This window comes from Oncorhynchus masou, chromosome 18 (assembly GCF_036934945.1).
Source record: "Oncorhynchus masou masou isolate Uvic2021 chromosome 18, UVic_Omas_1.1, whole genome shotgun sequence".
In the NCBI taxonomy this organism is placed as follows: domain Eukaryota; kingdom Metazoa; phylum Chordata; class Actinopteri; order Salmoniformes; family Salmonidae; genus Oncorhynchus; species Oncorhynchus masou.
In genome coordinates, this window is record NC_088229.1 from 64,475,143 (window position 1) to 64,502,435 (window position 27,293).

The following is a 27,293-nucleotide window of genomic DNA, read 5'->3' on the forward strand; positions in this document are numbered from 1 at the left end:
GAAAAATTCTAGAATATTTTATTTCAGCTCATGAAACCAACACTTTACATGTTGCATTTATATTTTTGTTCAGTATATACTGTATAACCACAAAGACCCCCAATGCAATTGGTCTACTGATCATCATTTATTAGGGCCTTAAAACAATCATTTATTTAAAGAATCAGTGTGTATATGACCACATAAATGTTCATTCCAAAGCACAGAGCATCCATTAAAAATATTTTAAGTACATAAGGTTCAAGGAATTCTGATTAACTTGTGCAAAGATAATATAATTATGTCAGAGGTTGGTTTGAACAATATACTAATTATGCATTCTGTGGGAAAACAGTTTTTTTTTTATTCATTTGAAATATAACACAAATACAGTTTAGAATACATAAAAATAGTCATGATATTTTTGGTTGAAAATACATTGGAAGACTTTGGTCTCTGTTCTTCTTGACATAAGAGCAAAATATGGCATTTTCATTTGAATGGCTTCACAATTTTCATTGAAATGTAGTTCTGGAATGAGAAAAATTGTAATTAGGCAAGCATTAATCACATCAAAATGTAAGCAATCTGTCAGTTTGTTATTTAATTTATGTGAATTTCATTTAACACAGTTTAATTGAACAGTATCCCCTCCCGCCTGTTCTTACCGGTAAAGAGTACAACAGGATTCCGACGAAGAGCAGCACTAGAATCAGTAGGATCAGTCCAATGAAAAGCCACTTGAATCTGCGCCACACAATGAACTTCATGGTCTTACAGGGGTTCGTGAACCAGAAGAAGGACGTGTCCGGACGCCTGTTTATGTTGGAAGAGAGGAGGAGACAGTTTAATATGGTCTATATCGGAGGTATACATCTCCGTTAGGCCTATAAAAGGGTGAATATACACAGAAGAGTGGAAATCCTTACTTAGGGAAGTCAAGCTTTGGATTCATGTTGGGTTCATCCCTGCCCTTCCCAGCAGGCTTTTCGTCCACTTCCTTCTCAGACACGATTTCCAGAGTCATCTCAACCTTCCCCTAAACATTACAGATGTTAATTCAGATTTATTCCACACAATGTTTCACATATAGTCTGTAATTTGCAAAGTAGTAACCTTCTTTAGAGACACTAAACATGGTTGAATATAAGATTACAGCTAAACCAAGTTGATTTATATACTCTTGATTTTGTCCGTTTAAAATGAATGACCTCTTAGCCGTACTCACACCAAGGACTTTCTTCCCATCCTGTTCAGTGACACATGGCCACCAGCCTCTGACAGACTTCTGAGCGAACAGCGAATTGGCCAGGTCGGATTTGTGTGGTCGTGCATCCATCACCTCCTCCATCATACTCAGATTGCACGTCTTTGAAACCTTGGCCGGAGGGGTAAGTTTACGGAGATCCAGCTCTACCGTGCCTGTACAATGACCAGAAGACCATCTCAGGACCATGTGTTATATAGCTGATTTGATCAGCTGGAGCAAAATTATCATATGGTCATTTTTGGTTGAAAAAAGTATTGTACGGTAATTCATAGTGCTAAAGAAATGTCTCACCCAGGTAATCATCCAATGAGAACTTGTCATTATCCCAAATTTGAACAATCAACTTGGGGGGTATCCTGAACTCTGTTTTGTCTAGACTCCAGAAGTGCTCCTGTTGAAAATAATAAGCAAGACTTACAAAATTGGCGGCAATGAAATGTACCTCAATTTTGTCTTACTACACTATTCCGTTTGTAATTGTTTCTCAAGCCTAAACACACCTTCTTGGAGACCAGACACAGCTGTTCAGCGGGCAGGTATTCAAAGCCAAAGACGAACCTCCAGTTGAAGTTGCCGTCTCCGTCCAGAGACCTGTAGTGGACGTCAGTCTTCTGCTTGTCCTCCTCCATACCTGGCATCCAGCTGGACCGACAGACTAACTGATTAATTAATTTAGGTTCTCATGTGTTTGAACAAACCACAAGTGTGTTATATGCATGGCTGCCATGGTAATAGTCAGATCATAATATCGCTTCAAAAAACATTTCAACACGGATACCCTTTGACGTAGATATCACTCATGCGCTCCCCAGTAATACTAGTTTCATCCAGAATGACATCAGAGGTGTTCCAAACAACAGCTCGCAGGAAATACCTTTAAATGGAGACATGGTATTCATGAATAGAATAGAATATTATAGACAAGATCACTTTGAAATACCAAATTGTGAAATGATTCTCCTTACTTCTTGGCCTTGCGTGGCACAATGTCGAAGGGAGGTCCGGGAAGGCCCATGTTTTTGGGGAAAACATCCACCCACATTTGAAGGCATCCCTATAAGTGAGGGGCAAATACAGTTAGTCTCAGATATGGAGACATATTGAAGATAAAGAGGAAGAGAACATGGATAGTGACCTGAGAAAGTTGGGGCTGGAAGCTGCTGAACAGTGTCCTTGTCTCCACATGCTCAGGCACCAGTCCATGTGTTCTGAGCACGTGCAGAGAGATCCGTTCGTCGGCAGGACCCAAGTGCTGGTGGATCTCTTTGTTGGCCTCTAAATGTAGATGGTAAATGTGAGTTACCTCATATTTAGGGTCCATGTTTTTTTGCTGGTCAGGAAAAAAAAACACTACAGGCACTACTCATGTCACACAAAACATACTCTGGTCCTCATGTCCCTAAAATGAAAGTTGAATGTTACGAAAAGTCCATAAAAAAAACAGCACATGAATTACCAAATTGAGCCAGGGTGTACTGAGTCCCATTGAATGACAGTGCTTTGCCATCATCTTCTAACATGGGTGGAGGGACGCCTTTGAGGCGGGCCAGGTTCTGAAGGATCTGAGAGGGCTTCAGATGGTCACGCCATTGGTTGATTCCAGAGCTGTTTCATGAAGATCAACACAGCCAATCAATCAGAGTCCCCCATAATGATTATGGGCTCAATTAAATTAGAGTGCCTATCTTTCTCATTCATTTCAGATTGAGGAATGTAGTTGCTATCTGGACCTACACAACAGATGGCATGACACTATGACTCATATCAACACCAAATTAGAGTTCTGAAAATGTCTGACAAACGTAGATTTTTTGACGTGAACTATGACATAAAATGTACAGCAGGAACAAGTCTCCTCACATGCAGTATGTCTGAGGCAGGCCACAGTAGGAGCCAAAACGTGACAGGAAGCGGTTCTCCAGGTCAATCACTGTCTCTCCCACTTTCTCATCGCGGGTCAGCAGATCATAGTCATACACTGAGATCTTCAGGTCTTTGTCTTGAGGCAGAAAACATGACATCTCAAACATTCTGCAAAAAGGAGGTGTGGTATAAGTGTAGAGTAGAATAATATAAATACTGTTTCAAGTTGTACTATGCAGAAATCGCTATGGCATTTCCTGGTTGCTACAACTCTAATAGTTTACCTAATTTCAGTTTATGTGACAAAATAACATAGTATAGTGTAGAAAATCATTGTACCACACAAACTGCTGTGGAAATATATTTTCCATTATCAGAAATATTGTTGTTTCAGCTGGTGTACAAAACCGAAAGTAAAAGACGCAAAAACACAATTTAAGAATGGGAAGAATAGCCCACATAGAACATACAGTGCCTTGCAAAAGTATTCGGCCCCCTTGAACTTTGCGACCTTTTGCCACATTTCAGGCTTCAAACATAAAGATATAAAACTGTATTTTTTTGTGAAGAATCAACAACAAGTGGGACACAATCATGAAGTGGAACGACATTTATTGGATATTTCTAACTTTTTTAACAAATCAAAAACTGAAAAATTGGGCGTGCAAAATTATTCAGCCCCTTTACTTTCAGTGCAGCAAACTCTCTCCAGAAGTTCAGTGAGGATCTCTGAATGATCCAATGTTGACCTAAATGACTAATGATGATAAATACAATCCATCTGTGTGTAATCAAGTCTCCGTATAAATGCCCCTGCACTGTGATAGTCTCAGAGGTCCGTTAAAAGCGCAGAGAGCATCATGAAGAACAAGGAACACACCAGGCAGGTCCGAGATACTGTTGTGAAGAAGTTTAAAGCCGGATTTGGATACAAAAAGATTTCCCAAGCTTTAAACATCCCAAGGAGCACTGTGCAAGCGATAATATTGAAATGGAAGGAGTATCAGACCACTGCAAATCTACCAAGACCTGGCCGTCCCTCTAAACTTTCAGCTCATACAAGGAGAAGAATGATCAGAGATGCAGCCAAGAGGCCCATGATCACTCTGGATGAACTGCAGATATCTAAAGCTGAGGTGGGAGGCTCTTTCCATAGGACAACATTCAGTCGTATATTGCACAAATCTGGCCTTTATGGAAGAGTGGCAAGAAGAAAGCCATTTCTTAAAGATATCCATAAAAAGTGTCGTTTAAAGTTTGCCACAAGCCACCTGGGAGACACACCAAACATGTGGAAGAAGGTGCTCTGGTCAGATGAAACCAAAATTGAACTTTTTGGCAACAATGCAAAACGTTATGTTTGGCGTAAAAGCAACACAGGGCATCACCCTGAACACACCATACCTACTGTCAAACATGGTGGTGGCAGCATCATGGTTTGAGCCTATTTTTCTTCAGCAGGGACAGGGAAGATGGTTAAAATTGATGGGAAGATGGATGGAACCAAATACAGGACCATTCTGGACGAAAACCTGATGGAGTCTGCAAAAGACCTGAGACTGGGACGGAGATTTGTCTTCCAACAAGACAATGATCCAAAACATAAAGCAAAATCTACAATGGAATGGTTCAAAAATAAACATATCCAGGTGTTAGAATGGCCAAGTCAAAGTCCAGACCTGAATCCAATCGAGAATCTGTGGAAAGAACTGAAAACTGCTGTTCACAAATGCTCTCCATCCAACCTCACTGAGCTCGAGCTGTTTTGCAAGGAGGAATGGGAAAAAATTTCAGTCTCTCGATGTGCAAAACTGATAGAGACATACCCCAAGCGACTTACAGCTGTAATCGCAGCAAAAGGTGGCGCTACAAAGTATTAACTTAAGGGGGCTGAATCATTTTGCACGCCCAATTTTTCAGTTTTTGATTTGTTAAAAAAGTTTGAAATATCCAATAAATGTCGTTCCACTTCATGATTGTGTCCCACTTGTTGTTGATTCTTCACAAAAAAATACAGTTTTATATCTTTATGTTTGAAGCCTGAAATGTGGCAAAAGGTCGCAAAGTTCAAGGGGGCCGAATACTTTTGCAAGGCACTGTGTCTACCGCTTCTTAGACTTGCTTTCAAGTAGAATGATAGATCTATAACTCACATTTCTATGTGAATTTCATCAGGTCGCCCAAAAAGTAACAAATTGCCACTTTAAATGAATGTGAGATTTTACCTTCCAAAAACAGGGTTGGTGGTATTTGGTAAGTAGTTATCTCGGTCCTCAATTGACTTCTTTCCGAGGGAAATCTTTATATAGGGATCACACTGTAAAGGAAAGGCACATTTAGAAAACAACATGTCATCATCAAGTATAGAAAAGTAGGTAAGAGAACAGCAACCTGGCAATGCACAGCGTGAGAGCTTAGAATTCTAAGGTTATATAGAGCATGCAAGTTAAGCATTTCACTCTACTTGTGCATGTGACAATAAAACTTTGCCATTTTTGGCAAAACTGAGTTATTGACGTAACCCTTTTCTGTGCAACGTTCTCCACCTATATGGTACTTTAAATACCCCAATTCATGTTGCTAAGTCAAAAATAGTACAAAATGAGAATTGCTCACACCATTCAAACCAATGAGGGTTCGGAACTTTAAAGCCAATTATCTCCGAATAATCTTTTCACAGATAGAATTCCAAGGTCACGGCGCTGGACTAACCTGACCGTTGTTGTCCTTGGGCTGCAGGTCGATGCCTCTGACCACATAGATCCTGACCAGGCACTCCTGAGGCACGCTTTCAGGCAGCTCACGGAACTGGCGAGGAGGAGGAGCCACACCCGGGTCGTCTGATAGAGGGTACACCTTAAAAGAGCCCTGAAAACACAGTCATCCGTCATCAGCCATCACTGACAGGTAGCAATGCCTTAACTCTACCACTAGAAAGGGATCGGTAGCCTGATTTATGATGCGTTCTTGTTGAGCCAATGTGGTTATGCATATGTATGGAGGCATGTACGAGCATGTATATGGAATTTGTGGAATAATAGTGAAACTGCTGTTCCACCTTGAATTCTCCAACGACGGATGGATCATCCTCCTCATCTTCATTCTTGCCTCTCTGCAGTTTGAAGGTGTTGCAGAAATCGGTGAGTTGTTTGAACTCAGGAACATTCTCCAGTTCCTTATCATACACCTGAAAACAGAGATGTAGACAATTATATTTCACAGTAACATTTTATTGGTCACATACACATGGTTAGCAGGTGTTAATGCGAGTGTAGCAAAATTCTTGTAAATCAGAATTCAATTTGAGTCCAGGAAAGAAAAACTAAATGCCAACTAATTATTGGAGTTACTTCAGATGTATGCAGCACAGGTGTATTCTGTGTGAGACATCAAGACTTCACCTTCAAAGTGTCATATCCTTTCTGAAGGTAAGGACGGCACTTCTCATGATCTCCAATGGAAGCGTAGAATTTACTCCACCAATCAACTGTCTCCTTCTCCTAATGTAAAAAAAAGTGAAGGTAGTATTAAATTCAAGACCGTATGTCACAGAGTGCTTCTTATGTGATAGAGAGATGTATGTAAAGTTTCCATATCTCACCTTCTCTGCATGCTTTTAAGGAAGAAGGGGATGAAAGGAAAGATAAGTAAACAAGGTATCAAGTCAATGGGAGAACCTTAATTGCATTTCCTTGATTACACGCGTCCGCTCTCCTCGCCTCTTTCTCAAAACCCATTTGCGGAGAACGTCAGAGGGGAGGGACCTTGGACTTTCTCATCCAATGGGTTTTGTGAACGAAGCGAGGAAAGAGGAAGCAAGGATTCAAGGAAATGCAATTGAGATTCTCTGAATATCATGCCAGCTAGTGAATTTGTAAATCGCTGTCACATGAATCATGTGAATCATTGGAATCATTTAAAACTGTTTCACATGCATGATCAATCTGGTAGATGGTATAAAATCTGTTGTGGAGTGAACAAAAAACTTGGCATACTTATTTGATACAATGATTATACAGTTTGATGCAATGATCCCCGATTGTGATCCAATTTCACAATTAAATCATTATTGAATGAACTGTTAGTGCATGAGCTAAGATTGTCTAGAAAGTTGATAATTGATTAAAATGGTAATGGTATAATTTTCAGTTCTGTTATTTTAAGTAACATAACTTTAAATTATGATACACAATTTAAGATGTTCCCCTAATCAGTAATATCGGTTGCAAATTTGGAATATTGAAATGAGTAAGCAAGATGTGAGAAAGCAAAGTCAAAATAATATATCAAAATAATATAGTTTCAATGTTGTTTTTTTTGCTTGGTTCTGAATAAAGTCAGACAGAGACGTCCGTTTTTTTGTTTAAACTCAAACGTTAAACTTTAAAAACAGGTTTAAAGTTGAATTTAATTATATCTCATTTTGATTTACTTCTTTTGGATGAATCACACACTTTGACTCTGCTCATACTCATTCCTTCCGTATCTGTCATTTCATCTCTCTATATAAACATGTATCAGTGAGGCTCCCTCAACCCTGCGGTGTCATTGTCCAGCCTGTAGAGTTGAACTACAGATGACCATACATACAAGACGAGAAGTAGTGGTGGCCATTTTGTTGACTGCTGCTGACATGCTGTACACAAACTGCAAGTCAGAGTGTCGACTATGAAATTCAGACTCTATTATTAGATGGAATAGATCTTAAAAGCTATCATAGGAGAGCGTAACAAAATATGGTGAATTTGAGAGGGGATTCCTATTCGAATGCTAAAGTATACCTGAGCTTCAAGCAGAGGCCTTCTGTCTTCCATGTCAATTCTGGTGTCGTGAGGAAAAGCAGCCATCAAAGCCACTGACAAAGATAGATAGACCATTTTTATCTCATATTTGTTGATAAATCGTTTCAATTTCACCACAGGGTGGTAGTATGCACGTGTAATAAGTAAGCGAGTCAGAGGAAGAGAATAGTTACTTTTGGATGACATGGATGACTTCTGGATGACGTAGGGGTCACAGCGAAACTCCTCCAGAGTGTCTATGGTACACTGTCCAACCACTGGCTTCCTGCCAAATGGCCTGTGGTCGATCACCTTCAGCACGATGGGAGGGGTGTACATCTCCTCTTTGGGAAGAAGCTGAGGATGAAGATATGACAATCTTGAACTCGATCCGCTGAGTGAGAGAATGAGAGGATGCCTACACAAATGTAGCACAGATAGCCTAGTGGTTAGAGTGTGGGGCCAGTAACCGAAAGGTCGCCAATTTGAATCCCAGAGCCGACAATGCGAAATATCTGCTGATGTGCCCTTGAGCAAGGCAGGTAACCTAATTGCTCAAGGGTCGCTGTTGATAATGTCTTAGGGGGAGTTGGGATTTGCCAAAAACACATTTCCCTTTCACACGTGTATAATACACATTTGTAAAAGCGTGAAACAGGACAATTATAAGCACCCACCCATTGGCACGGTGTAAAAATGTAACAAAAGAACAGGACTCATGCATGTGAGACCCAAGCAAGCCGCTCTTACCACTTTAAGGAAGAGGACAGATCCAGGAAAGTTGGGGCACTTCTTCATGTTCTTGATGACAGCAGACTCGACCATCACCCCTCCACACTCTACCACAAGGCTAGGGGAGGCCACAGTGGCCAACTGGTAGGGCTTCATGTTGCGCAACCCCCAGGCCAGAATCTGAAACAAACACACACTGGGTAACAAAATACATACTGTGGAAAGTGGGAAATAGCAGGTACATTTCTGTGGGAAGTTATAACATTACTGAAGTATTGCAGTTTACCTCAATAGCCATGAGCTGCACCACAGGCCGTATCCCCTGAGGCACCATGTACAGATTCTCCACCCTCTTGGGAGGGACCAGAGGGAGGTCCGTCTCGTTACCCTGAAGACACAGAGGGAGAGAGTTTTCACTATCCACATCACCCCTTTTCCTATAGGCCTACCCCACTAACTAATACTGCTACTCCTCCACATCCTCTTCTGCTGCTGCACCTTATCCTTCAGGATGAGCTCAGCAGCCACCAGCACCTCTCCAGCCCGCTGGTCCTTCTGTATGATGGGGGACCACAGCAGTTTGGGGGTCTGGTCAATGCCGGGGTTCAGTTTCACCAGGGGGACACACACGCTCCGGCCCAATAGCTCATCTTTCCCCTGGGGCAGAGTGCAACATGTTAACCACCAGAATGACAATCCCGGTTAATAGGGAACTATATTTATAACTCTTAAAGCTACAGTATGGAACTTTCTGGACGACCTGACCCAAATTCACGTTCTCGTTGAAAGCAAGTCTAAGAATCGGGAGATCTATTCAATGTGCACTATTTCTATGCTTGCCATTTTTAAGTTTTGTTTTTTGCATCTTTTACTTTCGGTTTTGTATTATTATTATTATTTACTTTTTAAATTCACAGTGGTTTAGATGGCACTATGATTCTCTACACTATACTCGCTTGTTTTGTCACACAATCAGAAATTAGGCGACCTATTAGGATTCTAGCAACCAGGAAATGGAGGAGCGATTTTTGCATAGTGCATCTTTAACCTGGGTGACTGAAGGGACTTTGATCACACCCACCACCTGGTCCTTGTCATAGAACTCCAGCACCACGTCAGGGGGATACTGGGCGATGTTCTGCGGGTTCCCGTAGATCTCCACATCCTGGAAGATCAGGGTCTGGTCCCACGTGGGGTTCAGGGTAGCTTTTATGGTCTCTGTAGTTTTACTCATGTGCAGGAAGGACACATGGGCATATGGATCTAGGACAAGATGGGAAAATGTTTTGTGTGTTAGATAATACGTCTACATTTTCATAATATGTCACATCGTGTCAACTTTCACTAAATCAAAACATGCTTTTGACAAGGAGAAGTGCAGACCCGAGAAGCTGTCTTTGTCCATGGCAATAAGGTTCCTGGCCTGGTAAACGTAGACGCGGAGGTGGTAGAGGTGTGAGCCTAAAGAAAGAAAAACACCCACGGTTAAAGCCAGCATCACAAACAGAGAGAAAGATCCATGCCGACTATGTATAACTAAAGCACTCACTGTCAAACGAACAGGACACAGTAGGAGTATTGGCACCAAAGAGCTTGGAGGCATCAACCTGATCTTTTTTTTTCTCATCTACATCAACCCCCTGCAAAGACAATCAAGAATTCCTCCAAATGAATCAAAAATGCATCTTACTCGACAACAGGGACAGACAACACATAGTGTCTTCATGCCAGGGAGAAGAGGAAACCAGCAGAAGCTGCAGCCCCTGTGGACCAGAGTTGTCCAGTTGCTCACCAGCGCCCCCTCCAGTTTGAATATGGCGGATGCCCCCAGGCGGCCAGCTGGGGCCATTTTCCTCCTCAGGCGTCTGCGTCGGATCGTGTCGGCGGAACGCTCCTGCCTGTGGAACTTCCAGCCAATCAGAGAGGAGAACTCCCAGCCTTCTGGGTCTCCTGGGTCTCGCTTCTGAAAATGGGGGAAATATTTGACATCCACAACATTTGATTATCTCTCAAGACAAACTGTTTCCTACTGGCTCGGTGCACTGACCTCAATGGTTGTACCAGCAGCTGATGTTCTCTTCCTGGGCCTGAATACTCTCCTCCGTCGGTGGACGTGGTACATCTTCTCTGCTGACACCCAAGACTTGGGTTTGTCATCTGGAGGGATGGTGATTCCATACTCCCAGCCTGCATTCAGAATAAATCCATTAGAAATGTATACACAATGCTTGAAAATACTACAGGTCATTCTTACAGAAGTCGATTGCATGAGGTGTAAATGAGGACAAGACACATTAGAAATCCCAATTTAAAGTCACGTTTTCCACTGCAAGGGCAAGCAGTGTTGTAGAGATCAGTGTGAGAGCAGACCTTTCTCGTCCACAGCCCTGTTTTCATCTACGGTCCACTCATCCCCCCAGCTCCAGCCTGCAGGACACTCGATTTCCTCTGGTGTGTGGGTCTTCTCCCCATTCTGCAAACACAACCAACAACGCCTGAGAAACCTGGACACCTTCTACCATGCCAGAGCTACAGGAAGCCCAGACTGAATAGGGGAATCTAAGCATTCATTGTACTAAATAATGATCCTGTTTTTATATAATTTTATTGCATCAATGCCAGCGGTATGAATACACATGGTCATGATTTTTGTAGAGACACTGTGTGTTTTTTTCCTAACCACGTCAGTGTAGGGCTCAGTGGCAGACTTCCACTCTCCCCCGGGGAAGCGAGTCTCATTCTGGAAGACTTCATCCATGAACTCAGTGTGTCCCGCATCTGCCTCTGTCAACAGACTGGTCCAGCCACACAGAAAGAGATTTTATTACACACTCAACCCTCCTCACTAACGGGTGGTTGATGGAAGGAGAAAAATGCTAATAACCAGAGAACTGATAGCTGGGTCATGTTCATTATGAACCAAAGGGAAGAAAACAGACTGAAACAGGGATGAACTACCTAGACTTGCCCAATAAGAAAAGTATTTTTGTTTACCATTTCACTACAGTGTGCCCTACCTACTGAACATGACTGGTCTCTCCAGGGGAGAGTGAGGCAGAACCAGCCCATTTCCTTTGATTGTGATAAAGAGGGCTGATTATGTGTTTTTCTACAACAGTGGAATTCAGTAAAATTGTAAACAAACAAGTCTTACCCCTTCTCTGGGTCGATGAACCAGTCTCCCTCCCACTCCCAGCCTCGCGGGGGAATGAAGTTCTCTTGTTTCAGCTTCAGCTTGCCAGTCACATCAGAGCATTTGTAGCGTAAACCCAGACCAGTAGTTCCCCACTTCCCCAGCATGTAGGCCTGATTCTCATACTGCCAAAGGGGAAAAGACACAGGTCACTTCATTGGCCATTCATATACATTATACAACGATCTTCTCCATTACTATCAAGTTCAACACTCAAAAGGAAAAATGAGTCATTTTAATAGAAACATACCAATTCAGCAAACACACTGAACGTCCCTTCTGAGAAATTGTTGAACTCTTTCTCGTCTGCAGACAGGCCCAGCCACATGTTGACTCTGATCTGGACTGGAACCTTCAGACCCTTGTTTTTATCCATAGGGTACTGCATGAAGACATTCCTAGTCCTGCCACAGAACTGTCCACAGGCCTGTTCGCTGTAGGTGGAGTAGAGCAGCTGGTAGGCTGGGATGCGGCTGTACGCCACTCTCTTCTCCCCCCTCAGCATCCAGATGATCACATCAGGCATGCTGTTCTGGGGCTGGAGAGACACCATGTCAATTACTGTACATCCCCCAGTTTTAATACAACAACACACAACTCTATATCTACCTTCAAGGGTAATTTAGAGGGCATTGTACATTCAAAGTGAAAAGAGACTAAAGTCAAAATATTTGGCCATTATAGTCTCTGATTATTGATAAAAGCTTGCCAAAACTATTTTTTATGGCCAGACAAACAGCTTGAACTCTGACCTACCTCCTCAGCGAGCTGCTTCAGTTTGTCCAGCCAGCCCTCAATGTCCCCCAGGGTATCCTTGATCTCAGTCGCCTCCTCTCTCATGCTCTTGGCCCCCTCCATGATGGTCTGCAGGGTGCTGTCACGTAGCTTCTTCATCTGGATGTCCAGGGAGGTCAGGTTTGAGTGGCCCTCCAGCTCTGGCACTTTCAAACTGGTATGATGGGGATTTGGTTAGATATGGGTAATTCCACAGTAACGGAACTACTCAAAAAAATGTACGCCGAACAAAAAACATTGATTTCAAAGTTTAACAAACCATACAACTCTATGCACAATGATTCAGTTGAACAAATTACAGTAAATAAAACAAATTTTAAACCACATTGGTATGATTGGGATTGGGTTAGATACACATGCTGGGTTAGGAGTCATAATATCTGTGTTTATGCTAGATCTTTGAAACTCAGATTATCCCAATGTTGACTAATTAAATCCATCAAACATGGAAGCATTTACCTGCTGAGGTCATCGATCACCTGATTTACCAGCGTCAGCCAGATCTGAGCCAGACGGTCTTCGGGGACTTTAGCCAAGATGGCCAACTTCATCGCAGTGATGTTAGATTGCTGAAAGGAGCAATAGACTACAATTTTACACTGCATTCATACATTGTAGGCATTCAAACTGGTAAATTGGTGCACAAATCTGCATCTCGTACCAGACGTTCAGCTATGTACAGAATGATGTTGACTGCATCCAAACGGTGACTGATGTCCTCCCAGAATGATGTAATGACAACCACTGGTTTGGCATTAGCCCAGGGCAGGTAATAGTAGTGGTTACCTGTTGAATATAAACAAATTAGTCCAATTCAAAGATTCTTGTTGAGGTACCAAAAACCAGATTAATTTGGTTCCTAAGGTGGCTTGGGCCCTTACCATCAAACACAGCACAGCTGTACTGGGTAGTGGAGGCCAGTGGTTTACAGGTAGTGTCCAGCTTGTTGCCATAGTTGCCAATGCTGACCTCAAACTGGATTGGTTCGCCAGGTTCCTGAAGCATGCTGGCACTATGGAACACTACACACAAACAGTACTTCCTCCTGCGCTGGTATTTCTGATCAGAAGATAAAATGTTTAGTTTAGATAGAAAAAAAATCTAAAATGTAGCATGTATTTTGTTTCTTGGAAAACTACACCAAAACAGGATATACCTGTAGGTAAGGCTAAAGTTGTTTTTTTAAAGTAAAAATCAATTGGGTAATTGGGGTATAGGTTACAGTACCTGGGCCACCAAGATGTCATCACTAGGGATCTCTTCTACAGTCTTGTCAGCCTTGCCTTCCAGTTTAGTTGAGAGCTCAACCAGGATTCTTCCTCGATAGGCCACCCCTTCACCCTGTCAAAAAGAAATGCATAGGTCATTTTCAATGTCAAGCTTAGAGATGGAGAGAAGTTTTAAATTCCCTTGCAGGACCTACTTTGCCATAGTTGAGCTCTTCGTAGGGGTCAGGAAGCCCAGTGAACTCTCTGGGACTTCCATACAGGTTGATATAGCAAGGCCCAAAGGCTGGCAGGAAACCCACCTCAGACTCCCCAGTCTTCCCTGTGGAGGAAATCATGTTTTTTACTAATGTCTCTAAATGATGAGCTACTGTGGAGTTAGTTCTGCATGTCAGAAGCTGATGTCTTGGATGGAGAATGGTGAACATGGCACATAGGGCTAGCAAATCTTCAAAAACTACAGTTAGGGTATCTGCCCAGGCAAACTCACAGGAGTCATATGCAGTTTTGTGTGTTAGGTTACGCAAAGAATGTCAGCCTCACACAGCAACTCAGAAATGCAACACATGCCGCAAATTAAGCAAAGGAGCTTGCTCTCCATCTTTGACACACACAAAAAAGGAGAGCAGTCAACTCTATAACAGCACAAACAAAGCATGCAAATGTAATAAAAAATGTATGACTGGATATCAAGGGTTAAAGGCAAAGCAAAATTGTTTTGCTGTAACCTTTTGAGTACTGAGGAAGGTCAACTATGAACTGATGTGTGTGTTGACTTCATTCAAATATCCTACTATTGTACTCAAAGGGCTACAGAAATTAGTGGACCGGGCACAACTCACGGCATTCACACATTCTCAAAGTAACCTCCAATGCCGTAATCATTGTCTGGGGTCAAATTAGAACCATTCAAAATTCCTTTATCTCCATTCGAAATTCCTTGAAATGTCATGCTGGGCTAGAATCAGTGAAATTTACTAATGTGATGTATAAAATACTGCAACTTGTTAGAGATACTGGGCCAAAAGAAGACAGATTTTTGCACTGGACAATACTTTAACAATTCACCGCATATCTATTCATTAATTGAACCTTCAAGTGATGGCGAGAACCCATATCCCGCATGTTTGTCTATACCAAGAGAAAAAGAAAAGTGCATGTACTGTATATTAGACAGTTACAACTGAGTATAGAGATGAATAGAGTTCATCTGTTCATTTATCAACCAAAGTGAATGGACATAGAAATCATATACTTGAGCTATAGATATTGAGAAAGGGAGAAAGACAGTGTGGTGTAGTGTAATTAATACGAGAACCATACCTTGAACTTCGCCACCAGAGGATGCTATTTTGGCCAGATTCAAGTATATGGTGCCAATCGAGTCATTCCCCGTCAGGCGATCCCTGCATAAGAGGTGCAATATCAGTATGACATTCACACCCACCAATGTGAATGAACTTCACTTTCATCACATTTAGGGGACACATTGTTTTCCTAATCTTTGACTTCCACCCATTTCCTACTATTCCCACTTTTCCCTGTCGCAACAGACTGAGGTTACAGAGGTGTTTCCCTGCCAACAGGATCCCAGCCTGGAACAGGGAGGGACTGCCTGTCTGACTCATACTATAGCACTGCCGGGTTCCTCCCAGGCCAAATAACAACTGTCTGACCACACTCTGGAGATGCATACGGGCAGGTAGCAGGGAGCGAGCACTAAGGTACTGTAAGGGGGCTGAATACACACGATGTACATTCCTGAGGTATTTCTAACCCTTGTGACCAGGAAACACGTCACCCCGCTCCTCCGCTCTCTCCACTGGCTTCCAGTTGAAGCTCGCATCCGCTACAAGACCATGGTGCTTGCCTACGGAGCTGTGAGGGGAACAGCACCGCAGTACCTCCAGGCTCTGATCAGGCCCTACACCCAAACAAGGGCACTGCGTTCATCCACCTCTGGCCTGCTCGCCTCCCTACCACTGAGGAAGTACAGTTCCCACTCAGCCCAGTCAAAACTGTTCGCTGCTCTGGCCCCCCAATGGTGGAACAAACTCCCTCACGACGCCAGGACAGCGGAGTCAATCACCACCTTCCGGAGACACCTGAAACCCCACCTCTTTAAGGAATACCTAGGATAGGATAAAGTAATCCTTCTCACCCCCCCCTAAATGATTTAGATGCACTATTGTAAAGTGGCTGTTCCACTGGATGTCATAAGGTGAATTCACCAATTTGTAAGTCGCTCTGGATAAGAGCGTCTGCCAAATGACGCCAAATGTAAATGTAAAATGTAAAAACTCCTGGCCCTTATTTGTGTAGAAACTGATGAAGTGTGCATCGGAATAGTGTAATAAAGCAGTGATGTGAGGCAGAGGAAAACTGCCAGAGCTCAAATGGAGTGATTTCAATGGATACATACAGTATGTCCATCATAAGTGTTCAGTAGAGGGAATGCTGTTGACTTACCAATCAAAGAGGGTCAGTTTGATTCGTTCACACATGGAGGGGAACTGCAAAAAGATTTTACAGGATCCTCGTTTTGAATCACAATTTACCAAAGCAGAAATAAAGTGCATTAAATTATTATTATTTTTTTTACCTTGACCTGAAGATTCAGCATTTGGTTCCATTCTGGGTTGGCATTCTTCTCAATGACTTGGGTGCACAGCTTCAACAATAAACATTCACATATCAACTTCACTGCACAACTATTTCCATAAAAAAACAAATCCTCCCCTTGATTTGAATTTTAGGTAGAGAGCAATGTGAATACCCTTTTGCCAGCGAAGTGAGCCTCGACAAAAGGATCCACTAGATTCTTCTTGTCCCCATCCACTCCAAACACCCCCTTCAATGACTGGATAAAGGCATCATCCACTATGGTGAAAAACACACAGGTTAAAGGAGCAGTTCACTATTTCAACCTGAAGTTAGATGGTTCCTCACCCTGTAAATACTCTATGGCAGTTTCTCCTGGCCCATAGACTACTTTCAGGGTAAGGAACCATCTAACATCACATAGTAAAATAGTGAACAGCTCCTTTAACTTTGATGTATTTACTTGCATCTTTGAAACAATCTTACTTGAAAGGTACAGATTGAGACACTTCTAAATGAATAGCTAGTTCGGATGCGCACCTATCTTTAGCGTAGAGAGAAAGCACTTAAGAGTTAGGCTGAAGAGTCTTCAAGCGTAAAAAGCCAACCACAACATCAGCGGCAGAACAAGCCAACCACATCAGTAGCAGCAGAACAAGCCAACCACAACATCAGCAGCAGAACAAGCCAACCACAACATCAGCAGCAGAACAAGCCAACCACAACATCAGCAGCAGAACAAGCCAACCACAACATCAGCAGCAGAACAAGCCAACCACAACATCAGCGGCAGAACAAGCCAACCACAACATCAGCAGCAGAACAAGCCAACCACAACATCAGCAGCAGAACAAGCCAACCACAACATCAGCAGCAGAACAAATCAACCACAACAGCAGCAACATAACAAGCCAACCACAACTGCAGCAACATAACATTACATATACACGAGTGGCATACTCTGGGGAATGTCCTCGGCCCGGAACACTTTGAGAGACAGGGTGACCCATCGCAGTGTAACCCCTGCTGGCAGCAGCAGGTTACTCTCTATGTCATCCTGGTCATCATTAATGTCCCTCTTCTCTACCTGCAGAAGCCACACACTGTTGTCACACTTCACTATGATAGGCACAGGTGTTATTTTCCAAGTACACTACCAGTCAAAAGCTTTAGATCACCTACTCATTCAAGGGTTTTTCTTTAATTTTACTATTGTCTATATTGTAGAATAATAGTGAAGACATCAAAACTATGAAATAACACATATGGAATCATGTATAAACCAAAAAAGTGTGTATGTATTTTAATAGCCACCCTTTGCCTTGATGACAGCTTTGACAACTCTTGGCATTCTCTCAACCAGCTTCATGATGTAGTCACTTGGAATACATTTAAATTAACAGGTGTGCCTCCTTAAAAAAGTCAATTTGTGTCATTTATTTTGTTCTTAATGCGTTTGAGCCAATCAGTTGTGTTGTGATAAGGTAGGGGGTATACAGAAGATAGTCCTATTTGGTCACTGACCAAGTACATAATATGGCAAGAACAGCTCAGATAAGCAAAGAGAAACGACAGTCCATCATTACTTTAAGACATGAATGTCAGTCAATACGGAACATTTCAAGAACTTTGAAATGGTCTTCAAATGCAGTCGCAAAAACCATCAAGCGCTATGATGAAGCTGGCTCTCATGAGGACCGCCACAGGAATGGAAGACCCAGAGTTACCTCTGCTGCAGAGGATAGGTTCATTACAGTTACCAGCCTCAGAAATTGCAGGCCAAATAAATCCTTCTCAGAGTTCAAGTAACAAACATCTCAACATCAACTGTTCAGAAGAGACTGTGTGAATCAGACCTTCATGGTTGAATTGCTGCAAAGAAAACACTACTAAAGGATACCAATAAGAGGAAAATACTTGCTTGGGTCAATAAACACGCGCAATGGACATCACACCGATGGAAATGTGTCCTTTGGTCTGGAGTCGAAATTTGAGATTTTTGGTTCCAACAGCCGTGTCTTTGTGAGACGCGATGTGGGTGAACGGATGATCTCTGCATGTGTGGTTCCCACAGTAAAGCATGGAGGAGGAGGTGTTATGGTGTGGGAGTACTTTGCTGGTGACACTGTCTGATGTATTAGAATTCAAGGCACACAACCAACATGGCTACCACAGCATTCTGCAGTGATACGCCATCCCATCTGGTTTGTGCTTAGTGGGACTATCATTTGTTTTTCAACAGGACAATGACCCAACACACCTCCAGGCTGTGTAAGAACTATTTTACCAAGAAGGAGAGTGATGGAGTGCTGCATCAGATGACCTGGCCTCCAAAATCACCCAACATCAACCCAATTGAGATGGTTTGGGATGAGTTGGACCGCAGAGTGAAGGTAAGGGAGCCAACAAGTGCTCAGCATATGTGGGAACTCATTCAAGACTCTTGAAACTGGTTGAGAGAATGCCAACAGTGTGCAAAGCTGTCATCAAGGCAAAGGGTGGCTATTTGAAGAATCTCAAATATAAAATATATTTTGATTTGTTTAACACTTTTTTGGTTACTACATGATTCCATATGTTATTTTTTGATGTCTTCACTATTATTCTACAATGCAGAAAATAGTACAAATAAAGAAAAACCCTTAGGTGTTCTAAAACTTTTGACCGGTAGCGTACATGTGACCTGATAAGGAGATTTATTTAGCTCTGACAAGTCATAATACAGGAATGGGTTCATCCAGATCATTAAGATGCTCCAAATTAGTATTCAGTTACGAATCATGCCAACAGAAACTGTGAGAGGTAACCCCAAATATTACTGTACCAGTGATTCGTCTCCCGCCCCAACGATGAACATGCTGACTTTAAGGTATCCTCTGGCGCCCGAACTGGATTCATCAGGGTCATTCAGGAGGAGCCACTTCCTCATTACAGAGTGAGCTATGAGACAGATCAAGACAGACAGCCACATGCACAACATTTACCCCATTGAGGAAATGGATAACATATGCAAATAAAGTGCAAGGAGGGCCTCCCGGGTGGCGCAGTGGTTAAGGGCACTGAGCTGCGCCACCAGAGACTCTGGGCTCGCGCCCAGGCTCTGTCGTAACTGGCCGCGACCGGGAGGTCCATGGGGCGATCCGGGTTAGGGAGGGTTTGGCCGGTAGGGAAATCCTTGTCTCATCGCGCACCAGTGACTCCTGTGGCAGGCCGGGCGCAGTGCGCGCTAACCAAGGTTGCCAGGTGCACAGTGTTTCCTCCGACACATTGGTGCGGTTGGCTTCCGGGTTGGATGGTGCTGTGTTAAGAAGCTGTGCGGCTTGGTTGGGTTGTGTATCGGAGGACGCATGACTTTCAACCTTCGTCTCTCCTGAGCCTGTACGGGAGTTGTAGCGATGAGACAAGATAGTAGCTACTAAACAATTGGATACCACGAAATTGGGGAGGAAAAGTTCACACATTTCTGTTTAAATACTGTGCAAGGTACCACAAACATACCTGGTTCATCATAGATGAAGCCAACATCAACCTGTGGGAAAGATGGGAAATACCTCAGACTGATAAAATGCATAAGTCAAGAGTAATGGAATGTAAAGTTAGACACTTTGGTCATTAATCCTTGAATGTTTTTTTGTAAGAGGTAGAAGGGAAAGATGGAGTACCTTGAACTCCCCCATGAGACTGTCAGCTCTCAGAGAGAAGGAGTCGTACACCTACAGAAGGAGAGCGCTCTTTATTAGTGTGAGAATGAAATGCAATACATATTATTGCATGATCTGACTGTTCAGATCAGCTAGTTCCATATTACTAACATTGAGTTCAACTTACCCGAATGCTGACATATTGATCAAATAGGTCCGATGGTAACATGTTGACGTTGTAAAAGAACATCTGTAAAGAGAAAAAGGAATCTGGGTGGTTTCATGAGAAAAGCAAATCCACATTAACCTTCAGGACAAATCAACTGCAGTCATTTCTCAAGAAAGAATTCCCCATTTGTTAAGCACACATGGACTTAGTCAAATTAAGTTAAATCAATATGCCTCCTTTTACCTCATCAAAGAAGGGATTGTTTCCCCGCTTGATCCTTGTTCTGTGAGTCTGTCCACAAACATTCACCTTCACAACAGGTTTGATGTTATTCCCAGGGAGCTGTCGTCCCTCTAATATCCTGACACGGATCTGACAGCAAGAGATAATGAGAAAGGGGAGTCAAAACAATGTTAAATCATAATTCATGACATACTTCTGATTAGATAGATGCTAGAACCACTATGCCAGAATTCACCTGAAAGTCCTGAGGTTTATTGGCCAGGGGACGGTTCAATTTCCTGTTTTTCTTGACCAGTCTTTGGTTAGGGTTCCCAGGCTGACCAGGGGCAGAGGGACTCTGTCCTGCATCAGCGATGTCCTCATCCCCCTCTTCACCTCTACCTTCCATTGCAAACACACACAGCACAACCTCAACCACAGTCACCAGATAAAGTACAATCAACAGCACAACGATTAGTTGTTGCCTTTAGTAACAGCTAATACAAGTATCCAAATAAACGCATAAACGCATAGGCCTTTCATAATCCTTCCCCTGTCAATGTCACATGGTCGATAGGAAAACAAAGCAAAAAGCCAATCTTTCCCTGATGTTTATTTCTTATTTTGAGGATTAACACAAGTATACCAGACAGCTCTTTTTCACAATTAGTTTGTTTACCAACTCATAGAAGTAGTATAAGGAAAATTACTACTTCAAAATGGAGATAAATGTGCCTAAATGGCACAGCCAGTGCTCTCACAGGCACCATAATGGAACAGATACAATGAGTCGTCTATCTAAGTCTATGAGAACATATGACGTACCAGATTCCCCTGCAGCATCTCCTGTCTGTGGGTCATTTGGATTTGGAGTGGCATTGGCTGGAGGATCATAGTGAATAACAAGGCTCACCGTGGCCTGGAAGGTAAATAATTGGTGGAATAAATCAATCATCTCATTAAAATGTGCTGATATCAAAATTCAAAATGGAAAATTGCAGATTTTTGGTGTTCGTGGTTTTTGTAGTTAAGCTAATACAATGTAATGAATTAAAATGGGATAATGATATTGCAGCTGTTTCAATTTCAGCTGATTGTATGATTGTTTTGCCCATATCCCTGGTAGCTGGTGAGTAGCTGCAATCTCCATTAGTACATACTGAACAACTTACCCCAGTAGCCTGTCCCTTTTCATTGACAAGAGCCAGATCTTTACATGGAAAGGATTTGACTTGACCAGTTGCAAGGTCTTTCAGTGAGATTTTTGCAGAGCCGAGAAACCTGCAAAACAAGGCTAGACTTCAGATATGGCTCAATGTAAAAACAAATACCACATTCCTACTGTCACGTGTGCTTTTTTGGGGGGGGGGTTCATGTTCCGTGTTTTGGTTCATGTTCCGTTTATTTATTAAAACACTCACTCCCTGAACTTGTTTCCCAACTCTCAGCGCACATCGTTACACCTACTATACAAAGGTGCGGTATGAACACAGGGAAATTCTGTTTTGATAATGTATCTTTGATTAAACTTCAGGTGCATGTAAGAAATGAAAATACTGCAACAATATCCTTATCACTAGAGTCCTTAAGAGTGGCTATTTGGCCACTAGCCAAATGAAACAACTACAGTGTCTATAGAACGTTTACAACTCCCTTGGATTTCTTCACATTTTATTGTGTTACAAAGTGGGATTCAAATTGATTTTTTTTTGTCAATGATCTAGAAAAAATACTCTAATGTCAAAGTTAACTTTTTCTTTTTTAAGAGTAATGAAAAATAAAACACTAATATAACTTGTTGAGATAAGTTTTCACCCCCTTGAGTAAATACATGTTAGAAACACCTTTGGCAGCGACTACCTGTATTGTGCAATATATTCGCCCATTATTTTCAAAATTCTTTAAGCTCTGTCATGGTGTTGGGGATCATGGTTAGACAGCAATTTAAGTCTTGCCAAATATTTTCAAGCAGATTTAAGTCAAAGCTGTAATTTGGCCACTCAGGAATATTCACTGTTTTCTTGGCAAGCAACTCCAGCGTAGGTTTGACCTTGTATTGTAGGTTATTGTCCTGCTGTAAGGCATTTAGGCCATGAAGTATATTCCTTTACTGTGTTTTTGTTACACTTTTACTTTAGTGCCTTGTTGCATACATATGCATGTTTTTGAATATTTTCATTGTTATCACTCTGTCTTACAGTTCATTATTGTGGAGTCACTACAATGTTGTTGATCCATCCTCCATTTTCTACTATCACAGCCATTGAACTCTGTAGCTGTTTTAAAATCACCAATCAGAAGGATGGCTGCATCTTTGATGTGTCTAGGTGGTTTAATACATAATCCACAGCATAACTATTAACTTGATATGCTTCAAGATATATTCAACGTCTGATTTGTTATTGTCACCAATCCACCAATCACTGCCCTTCTTTATGAGGCTTTCAAAAATCTCCCTGGTCTTTTTACTTGAATCTGTGATTAAATGTCAATACTTGACTGAGGGACCTTAAAGATGTTGTATGGGGGACAGAGGAAGGGGTACTCATTCAAAAATCATGTCAAGACATATTATTTCAGACAGAGTGAGTCCATGTAACATGTGATTTGTTGAGCCAAATTTTACTTCTGAAAAAATGTACCCTTTCCTAAACAACAGGGCTGAATACTTATGCAACATCTATATTTTAGTTGTTACATTTTTAGGAATTTGTTAAAATGTGTAGAATTTTCTTTTCACTTTGACATTATGAGGTATTTTGTGTAGATCAAAGACAATTAAATCTATTTCAATCCCACTTTCTAACGCAACAAAATGTGAAAGAGGTTCAAAGGGATGTAGACTTTCTATAGGCCCTGAATGAGAGTTCTGACCAGAACGATCTTTGACGCTATCAAACATGGAAGTATGGAGATTGTGATACATTAGGCTACTGACTCTAGTCATCATTGTAAATAAGAATTTGTTCTTAATTGACTCACCTGTATAAATAAAGGTTTAAATAAATAAAATACAACTTCTTTCTTTGAGAATAGAGATTACATCTAGTCATGAGTTTAGTGAGCAGATGAGGAAGGAAAAGCCTTCTGTGTACTCAGTGACATCACCATGAGCAAGGCACAGGGGTGGCCTCCTCCCAAAGTTAACAAACCCACCCAGTCAAACACACCCACAAAGAACAGGGACCTGGCATCACACACGAGCAATCAAATAGAGATTTCATCAGAGGAGGCCGGTGAGAGGAGCTATAGGAGGATGGGCTCATTGTAAAGACTGGAATGGAATGGGTGTAACGGTATCAAACAAATGGAAACCACATGTTTGACTCCGTTCCATTAACTCCACTCCAGCCATTACAATGACCCGTCCTCCTATAGCTCCTCCCACCAGCCCAACCTGGAGAGCGAAGCTAGTAAATCATTTGACATAACAGGCCTTACCACATCGCGTACGAACAAATGATGTTGGGAAGCAGGTAAATTAGGGGTTAAGAGCATTGGGCAAATAACTGAAAGGTTGCTGTTTTTTTCCTCAATGTGCCCTTGAGCAAGGCACTTAACCCTAATTGCTCCTGTAAGTCGCTCTGGATAAGAGTGTCTGCTAAATTACTAATATGTGAAATGTGATGTTACAACTTTTCCAAGGATTTGAACCTTTACCCTCCTGTCAGGAATAATGTCCATACAGATCCAGGTGGGTATTGTTAATAATGTCCTTTCTCTCTTTGTTTATTTGATCATTTATCTCTACTGGTCACTCTGCTCATGGGGAATATGACATCTCCCAGTCAGTGTTTAGACAAATCTCTTCTATATCTGGGAGGCTGAAACATGAATTCTCTGGAGAGTGACTATCAAACTGGAATGCAGGATAATAAATCAGAGGATGTTCCATCCTTTCCTTGTGACAATAGTAACATTTCTGTTATATTAACAAAACAACCCCCCCCCCCCCCCCGCAATGCCTTCAGTCAAAAAAAGATTTGTGGACAATAGGGCGGGTTTGGTGAGTCAGTGAGCAGAATAGCAGAATATGTTGGTTCTTGTCTGTTGCTAGGTTAACACAGTTAGTAACAGACCACTGTGGAGAAACTCTCTGCGATGTTATTATTGTCTGGATTACAATGCCAGCCTCTCATGATGTTATTTTCATTTCTCCCTGACTGGTGTATGTATGTCTGTCAGCCTGACGTTCTCAGGTCATGAAATGCAGACAGGTGTGCCGTCAGAACTTGATCTGCTATTACCAAAGTGTGGAGTCCTTCCACCCACTGCCCATCATTTTCGCCAGCAGCCTTCCTATGTCAACCACAGTGGAAGTTTCCTTGTCGCAGCCATGTAATTTATGTTGCCCTGTTTTATAGCATGAGTAATCAGGTATGTCAACACATAATGACATTGGCCAACCATAAAGTCAGGATCTGTGACAAAGATATATTATTTGTGTGTCTCTATTTGTCGGGATCATTAGAGGAATTCCTGCCCAAATCTAATAAATCTAGAACCACAAGGTTAAACGTTTCTATCCCAAGTTGCTAGGGTTACAAAGTACCATAACAGACCCTGGAAAGCTAAGTGAGAGGAGAGTCCCTACACCCCCCACCACTAGTGTCAGACGAGGCTAACTCGATGGAAAGTGTTACTCGCAACACAAGGCCTGCACTGATGCATGCTTATACCTGACAAAACTGGAAAATCAGAACCCTGATTCCAACTGTGCTGAGCTGCAGAATGTAGCTAATCTGTATCACATGCAAAGAATTATACTTGCAGAAGCTTTTATCCAAACCGACTTACAGTCACACGTGCACACATTTGAAGTGTCCAGGGAATCAAACTCACTACCCTGGCGTAGAAAGCACCATTCTCTACCAACTGAGCTACAGAGGACCACAGACATGTGGATTCACAGACATGATCATTTTACTGAATTAATCTCACTAAAACCTGGACATTCTGTAACACGTGTATTGTCTTCATAACATACAAGGCTTTGACGATTTTAACTGGCAAAACCTTAGAAACTTTTTTTTCTGTGATTACGTTTCCAGATTGTCACCATATGTCTTTCCGTCTGTGAATGGAAAATACACTACCACAACATTTAAACGTCGGTCTCTATCCATAGTGGCCTGAGCTCTCACGACTGCTTCGTCCCAACTGAATACAACATATCCCTGTCAGCAAGTGCCATCCAGCTCATCCCAACAGAACAAACAGGTATTCATTGTTGCCTTAGGCGGATTACCTCCCCCACTCACTGTGTGCAAGTCTGAGCCTGGCAACTAGGGTGTGGGAGTTACATGTTAAGCCAACAATGTGGTCTCCTGAAAGAGTCCTTATGCTAACATACTTTCCCATGAACATTATCCCTGGAATCCATTGTGCCAGCCCTGATCTGCCTGTCATTATTTAACCATTTTGAGACTGCAGTTGAGTCTTTCCCTTTGGGGTTAATTTGCAGGAGGTTGGTTTAATCTAATGACTACCTTCAGTAATATTGAACAGATTAAGTCCGAGATTTTGTAAGAAGTCCTGCCTCTTCTTGTAACCACGTTGGAGACTAGACAGTTCTTTGCAACTTCATTTAGAGGACATCTCTTCTCTGTTTAAATGTTGAGGCAAACTGGGTTTCTCGCTTTCCTAAATCCCACTATTTGTGCTGGTGTGTTAGGATGAAGTGTATGTCTGGGCCACTTACTTATCTTTTCCAATAGTTTCGTAGTCTTTCACAATCACATCAATGTAAGATGAGGAATCAAGCACAGAACCCTTCAAATCAAACTCAAGGACCTGTAATCAAACATGACATTTCTTAATTATAAATCAGGGGCACTGCCACCCCCAAGGGGTTGAGGTACACATGGCACTAATTATATTATTAAGCCTATTAGAGAATGACAATATTATACAAAAGCCTACAATATCACACACACACACTATCAGGGTTGAAACTATTTCAAGTGTTTCAAGTCTTCTTTTGGTAATGCAACTTTCTCAAGGACAAATAGTCTGAACAGAAAACAAAGTACTTACTTCATTCCAAACTGGGTTGACTTCACTGTCAATTGTTTTGGTTTTCTTCTTTTCATCTGAAAGTTAAATTTGTTTTATTTAAAAAAAACTTATTTCAGTCACCTTTTACACTTGCTAAGAATTCATTAAATTCCTAACAACTTCTAATTTACAGGGTAGATATTGAATAGACACATTCATCAGTTTAGGTCCAGTGAAAAGTTATTGCCTACTTCAAAGGACTACATCTTGATTCAGCCAATCAATAGGTTACACCATCATCGTTCTGCATCTGACAACCTGTGTTCTTTCTCAATTAATAAACATGTTGTTATGACTCTACTGCCTTTTCTGCTACTGGGATGGAGACAATAAAGTAGCCCATCAGAGTTGTGTATCAAGATACAGAAAGAGAATCTTTGGGACATAAAAAAACAAGTGCACTTCCTTACCTTTAAAAATAATATTTGCTATGGGATCCGGAGTACTTCCAAGTTTACTTTTAGGCAGACCTTTCGCAGATTCGACCACAACCCGCAACATTATGATTGTCACTAACAAGAATCAGTATTGTTCTGTAATGACTATAAAAACCAAATCGCGTGCAGCACCATCACCTCCCCATCACTAAAGCCAACTGCATCATTTGAGGAAATAGCTCCCGTGTTAAATTTAGGAAAATAAGGGTGGGTGTGGATTTCTTTGACAATGGCAATGTGCTGCCATCCTGTGTATGTGTTGACAGAGGATGACAGAGGGAAAGAGTGGTTCAGTGAAAGTTGGATAAGATGGTATATAGTTGACTA

At 41.9% G+C, this 27,293-nt stretch overlaps 1 protein-coding gene across 3 annotated transcripts; it reads right to left on the reverse strand.

The window, feature by feature from the left end:
• On the reverse strand, positions 1–27,142 carry LOC135505112 (myoferlin-like). Of its 3 annotated transcripts, XM_064924205.1 has the most exons (54): positions 26,940–27,142; positions 26,509–26,564; positions 26,174–26,265; positions 21,645–21,753; positions 21,298–21,391; positions 20,729–20,874; positions 20,494–20,622; positions 20,269–20,331; positions 20,103–20,153; positions 19,939–19,969; positions 19,265–19,380; positions 17,401–17,527; positions 16,616–16,719; positions 16,442–16,510; positions 16,309–16,352; positions 15,163–15,245; positions 14,932–14,970; positions 14,037–14,161; positions 13,841–13,954; positions 13,495–13,672; positions 13,275–13,399; positions 13,073–13,182; positions 12,575–12,767; positions 12,069–12,356; positions 11,780–11,943; positions 11,306–11,420; positions 10,996–11,098; positions 10,673–10,812; positions 10,418–10,588; positions 10,175–10,265; positions 10,009–10,086; positions 9,707–9,888; positions 9,124–9,282; positions 8,912–9,013; positions 8,644–8,805; positions 8,088–8,250; positions 7,894–7,967; positions 7,703–7,759; positions 6,714–6,725; positions 6,514–6,612; positions 6,171–6,299; positions 5,825–5,980; positions 5,338–5,429; positions 3,110–3,280; positions 2,706–2,854; positions 2,385–2,524; positions 2,215–2,303; positions 2,028–2,123; positions 1,750–1,891; positions 1,541–1,640; positions 1,208–1,401; positions 909–1,018; positions 648–795; positions 1–510 (listed from the first exon to the last, which is right to left on the reverse strand). In XM_064924205.1, exons 1-54 carry the CDS (start codon positions 27,028–27,030, stop codon positions 472–474), a joined length of 6,204 nt encoding a protein of 2,067 aa, XP_064780277.1. In that variant the 5' UTR covers positions 27,031–27,142; the 3' UTR covers positions 1–471. The 3 variants fall into 3 exon arrangements, with proteins under 3 accessions (XP_064780277.1, XP_064780278.1, XP_064780280.1); XM_064924206.1 differs by lacking the exon at positions 14,932–14,970; XM_064924208.1 differs by lacking the exon at positions 7,703–7,759.
• Between the last annotated feature and the right edge of the window lie 151 nt (positions 27,143–27,293).